At 51.8% G+C, this 5,213-nt stretch overlaps 1 protein-coding gene across 1 annotated transcript in view; it reads right to left on the bottom strand.

The window, feature by feature from the left end:
• hira (histone cell cycle regulator a) overlaps positions 1-5,213 on the bottom strand; it is an 11,541-nt gene that overhangs the window by 4,795 nt on the left and 1,533 nt on the right. The window contains exons 2-14 of the mRNA XM_019884667.1: positions 4,411-4,473; positions 4,218-4,328; positions 3,330-3,420; positions 3,047-3,141; positions 2,821-2,916; positions 2,552-2,712; positions 2,133-2,300; positions 1,443-1,556; positions 1,186-1,256; positions 716-821; positions 413-631; positions 248-333; positions 3-161 (exon numbers count right to left, since the gene is read on the bottom strand). Coding sequence (XP_019740226.1) covers positions 3-161; positions 248-333; positions 413-631; positions 716-821; positions 1,186-1,256; positions 1,443-1,556; positions 2,133-2,300; positions 2,552-2,712; positions 2,821-2,916; positions 3,047-3,141; positions 3,330-3,420; positions 4,218-4,328; positions 4,411-4,473 — 1,540 coding nt within the window. The remainder of the gene's footprint in view (positions 1-2; positions 162-247; positions 334-412; positions 632-715; positions 822-1,185; positions 1,257-1,442; positions 1,557-2,132; positions 2,301-2,551; positions 2,713-2,820; positions 2,917-3,046; positions 3,142-3,329; positions 3,421-4,217; positions 4,329-4,410; positions 4,474-5,213) is intronic.

Below are 5,213 nucleotides of genomic sequence, written 5' to 3'. Positions count from 1 at the left end.
CGAGCGCGGGGTCGAGGTTGGGCCGCAGCCCCGCCAGCGAGGCGGCGGCCGCCACCGCCGCCTGCCCTGGGGCGGGGTCGGCGCTGAGCTGAGGGGGCAGCTGGTTGGACAAGGAGGACGGCAGGATGGGGACGCTGTTGAAGAGCGCCGGCGAGAAGTCCCTGGCAGAGACAAGGCGGAAAAAAGGAGCCCCGTTTCCTCCCTCGTCACTCGCAGCTTGGACGGGGCTCGTCAAAAAGCCGCTTACCCGGTGTCCAGCTGAGCGATACACAGGGGCGTGATCCGTCTTCTGCCGTCGGGGGTTCGGGTCTCCACCTGCTTCTTCAGCAGGTTCTGCAAGAACATCGGCAAGTCGGTCAAGACCCGCTAGAAGGGCCGAGCTGGCGTGGACAAAAACCGCTCGGCAGCTCGCCTTCCTGATGTCCTCCAGAGATTCTCCGTTCATCACGCTGTTGAGCTTGGGCGCCGAGGAATCGGCGCAGGCCGCCGCCGAGTTGTTCTGGGCCGAGCTCTGCCTCTCCTGCTGGTACTTGAGCATCTCCGGGTTCTCGATGATGGTGGTGGCCAGCTGCGGCTCTTGCGTGCTGGTGATGGCCAGGCTCTTGCCGTAGATGTTCTGGTGGATGGTGTTCTGAAAGAAAGAGGAGACGCGCGTTGGCCGCGTCGCGTCTGCGGGACTTGACGAGACCAACCGCCGGCGCCCGGTTTATCGGACCTTCTCTTCCTCGCTCAGGGGGTCTCCGAGTTCGTCCAGTGAAAAGTCCAGGTAGGCCACCGTACCGTCCATGGAGCACACCAACATGCCCAAGCCCGTCAGAGTCCTTCACCACGCGCACAAAACAAAGAAGCAATGAGAGGAAGCGAAAAGAGAAGCGCGCGGCGGCATTTGGAATGTCACCGACACATTTGGCACGAGAGCCGCAGATAACGCGACGCGCCTTAACTATGCTCGATAACAAGTGTGCGGACGTTCCTTCTGATCGGATATGTGGAATCGGACCACAGCTTGATACACCCGAGACCCCCCCCCGCCCCCCACACGCCGCTGACGGAGCGTCAGGCAGCCAAATAAAGTGCGCGGACCATTTGGGCCGATAGACACAAGCGCAGGGGCTGCACGAGACGAGACCGCCGATCCATCCATCCAGCCTTCAATCGATCACTTTGAGTTTGGAAAAAACTCACCAGGAGATGTCCATGATGGATTTGTCAAACAAATCGTGGATGACGACCAGGGGCCGCTTGAGGGAGGTCAGCTGGTAGACGCACAAAAAGAGCGCGAAGCAATCAACTTGACTTTGAAGCATAAGGCGATCCGAGCGCATGAACCACCGTCGCACTCGAGCCAAACGTTTGCTTCGATTCAAATCGGTTGGCGTCGCTCGACTTCTGCCCGCGTATGACGTAGCGCGCGTGCGGGAAAATGAAAAACTTTTACCGACCCAGACGGAGAGCGAGCGGTCCTTGCTGCCCACGGCGCAGCAGCAGTACGGACAACTGGGCTTCGAAGAACTGCCGTTCTTCTGCTTCTTCTTGAAGATCTTTGGGTTGAATTTCTACACACACAGACACGCACAAAATGCATTTGAAAAAGTCAAATGTGCTCAAGCGCAAACGTGTGGACGGGTGAAGAAGAAGAAAAAAAAAAAATCAACTCTTTGTGGACATGTGACATAAAAGCGACTATTTTCATATCTTGTCGGCAAATAATGTTGCACTTGTGAAGATGCGTCATTTTCAAGCGGACGACATGCACGAAAAGCCGAAAAGCTGAGCTGGGGCAGCAGTGTTGCGCAACGACAGGCGTCGGCTTCTGATAAGCGGCACGCGGTCGCTTGCCGCGAGGTTATCTGGGTTCGGCTACATGCTATCGCTAACTTTTTTTGCGTTGAGCATGTCTATACCTAAATCGGGGGTGTCACACTCATTTTTGTCGCGGGCCACAAATGGCAGATTGGTAACAAAAAACTGTTTGCGATAGTTCAACATTTTTGAAAGTAAAGAAAAAATGCAATTTGGGTATTTTAGTAAAAAAACATGAAGTCATTTGCGGGCCGTATAAGATGACATGGCGGGCCGGATCTGCCCCCCCCCCCTCCCCTCCCCAATGCTGTGTACGTGCCGAGACTCACCACCACCGTGACAGCTTTCCTGTGGCCCACAAAGTCCATGTTGGTCTTCCAGCCGTCGCGCTCCACGATCTGCGCCGTGGGCCCCGAGTTGTTCATGGCGTGCGCCGACACCAGGTACTGGCCGTCGGGGGACCACGACAGACGCAGGACGTGGGTGGTGCCGCCGCACTGGAACATTAAATATTTGTCGAATGGACAACGATACCAAGAGAAACCGCAACGTGTGGGTATTCCTTCATCGACCCCACAATCACATTGAATAGTGAGGACTTTGAATGTGTATGGCTTTAAAAGGCGGAGCCTGGCCTGGCGAATGAAAGCATGCGTGTGGGGCCCGTCCTGTTTGGCATGTCTTTTTTTTTTTTTTTTTTGAAGGAGCCTGAAAACCTCCTGCCTATCATCATCATCCTTCTGCCCACCTCGCTGAAAGGCTTGGTGATGTTGGCCTCCATCTGCCAGTCGAGGGTCCGCCACACTTTCAGGCTGTGGTCGTCGGCCTGCGAGGCGATGTACTTGCCCACGGGGTCCCACGTCAGGCCCTTGACCAGGCCCGTGTGGCCGCGCAGGCACGTCACCATCTCTGAGGCGGCACGGCGGAGAACGTTAGCGACTTTTGAGTTTCCTTTTCGACAACCTGGGCTTTGGAGATTGACGGTGGCGCGGCAACACTGGATTTTCCTTCTCTCACCGGGGAATTTGCGCGCATTCCAGATGACGATGGTGTTATCCACGCTGCATGACGCCAGCCACACGTCGTGGGGAGACCAGGCGACATCCATGACATCTACGCGCACACGTCATAATGATTATGTCAAAGAGACTTTTTGTTTGGTTTTTTTTTTTTTTTTGGTCTCATGTACAAACAACAGCGTCTAGAAGTCCTCTTTAAGATGCTTTGCTTTTGTGTGCGTCACCTCCAGTGTGGTTCCTCAAAATGGTGACGCATCTCCACTGCTCCACATTGGCCAGTTTGCTGCTCGAGCCAAACACCGTGCTCGGACCGATGAACCTAAACATCACGTCAGTATCAACACGAGGGTCCGGATGATGTTAATGCTTTTAAAATGGGCAGAAATCAGGTCACTTTTTGACAACTTTGTTTTGTTTTCGACACATCGATTCATCGTTTTCAGTCTTCAAAAACAGCTAGCGCAGATCTACATTGATTTCAGCAGAGGTGTGCGCGTGTGTACATACGCGGCTCGTTTCCACACCATCACCAATTTGTCGTCCCCTCCGGATGCAAGGTACAGCCCGTTGTTGGACCAGCGCACGCAGTTCACGCACGCTGCACATAAATATGAGTTCCAATGTTTTTTGTTTTTTTTTAAAAAGAAAACAAGAGATAGGGTTATTTCAATCGTATTTTTCCCCCCAAGCGTCATAACAAGAAGCTTCATCAGAACAAAATGATTCAAAGACTTGTTTGTGGATACAGTGATGCCTTGACTTAAGCCTGGTTCACACAACGAGATTTTAAAATCGACTCCCAAACTCCGAGACCTCGACATTTTGGGGCTAAACAAGCCACCGTAGCCCGGCATGGTGGGGAAATATTAGCACGGCGTGAACGTGGATCATGCGTGGTCCTTTGGTCTATTTTTTTGCAGCATGGCTGCCAGCGCACTGCGGGTCAGTGGGTGCCTTTCCAAAATGTAGAAAAACTGTGTCGCGTGCACTGAATGAGCGGCGGCTATTGACAGCCAAAATGAGTTTGCAGCTCCAATAACAACACAAATATGGAGAGCAGCCACGCAGAGTGTCGGAATGACAGGTTTTCCTCCATTTCCGGGTTTGTGCTATCGGCGCCGCGCTCATCATTTCTGTCAAATGGGAGCAGCGGTGGTGACGCGCGTCATTGCGTTGACAGAAAACAGTGCACTTGCAACAAAGTCCAGCACGAATACGAGCCGCCTCAAAACAAATCAATAAATCGGTGCGCTTTTGGTCCGGACCAGACAAGCGGACCAAAGGTGGTTTCAGGTGAGAACGCACCCTTGGGCTTGATGAGTACAGTTCAAATATTGTATTTGTCGTCTTTAGCAATTCAATAACATTGACAATTACTTTTCATAAAAATATTACCGAGGTGATTGTCCATCTGGCAAAGCATTTTGGGAACGTTCTCATTCTTCTCATCTTCCTCGCGGAGGACAGGCGCCATGTTCCAGATCATCACCTTCCCCGAGTCCTCCCCTGGTGATCACAAACGATGACCGACCGACACTATTCCTTGATTGGACTGAATCACCTCGTATGTGCGTGTTTGACAAGTTACCTTGCCCGCCGGTTGCAAATTTGGTTCCATCCGGGTGAATGTCAACAGAAAAGATGGGTTTGCCTGTCAAAGCAAACACAAAGGAGAAAAGATCACATGAACTCCTGTAATTCCAGCCACTTTACGAACAGAGAACCAATCGAAACAATCAATTTAGAGCATTCTGACCCCTTGCAAGCTCACAGAATATTGTGATATACCAAACAGGAGTTTTAATTTCAGCAAGAAATGGTTGCAAATGATTTTATTGTCTCGATGTACATCTCGTACCCTCCCCCCCCAACTCCACCCAGAAGAGGTTACTCACCTAGTTGCAACACCCTAATTAAAGGTAGGAGAAACACTCATAGCGACGCAAAAATTGGAAGTGATTAGCAGCATGGCTATGTTGACTACAATCGTTGTTTTTGTTGGGGAGAGGGTGGAAATGGGGGTGGGGGGCACATCTGTGCTTCACTTGTTAAGAAACTGCTATTAAAAGGAGCTCATAATAGCCTTTCTCCCTGGAAGCAGCTCCAACGTGTGAAACCAAAAGGTGCGTTGACTTTTATTGGATGCATAGACAAGATCTGGGTAACGGCATTCGCTTATCATGAGTGTCCCGAAGTTGATTGCTTAGGGATGGAGTTCCGCTGCATGTGCCAACGCACACATTGACAAGCATGAAGTGCTGCCTCCATTAGGGAAAATACAATCCATGCTGTCCTTGTTGGGAGTTGTTTGTGTGTGTGTGTGTGTGTGTGTGTGTGTGTGTGTGTGTGTGTGTGTGTGTGTGTGTGTGTGTGTGTGGTTTGGGGGGGCAT

Source organism: Hippocampus comes, unplaced genomic scaffold (assembly GCF_001891065.2).
Source record: "Hippocampus comes isolate QL1 unplaced genomic scaffold, H_comes_QL1_v1.1 scaffold318, whole genome shotgun sequence".
Classification (NCBI taxonomy): domain Eukaryota; kingdom Metazoa; phylum Chordata; class Actinopteri; order Syngnathiformes; family Syngnathidae; genus Hippocampus; species Hippocampus comes.
The sequence above is the reverse complement of the archived record's forward strand: the minus strand, read 5'-3'. Positions and strand labels throughout refer to the sequence as shown.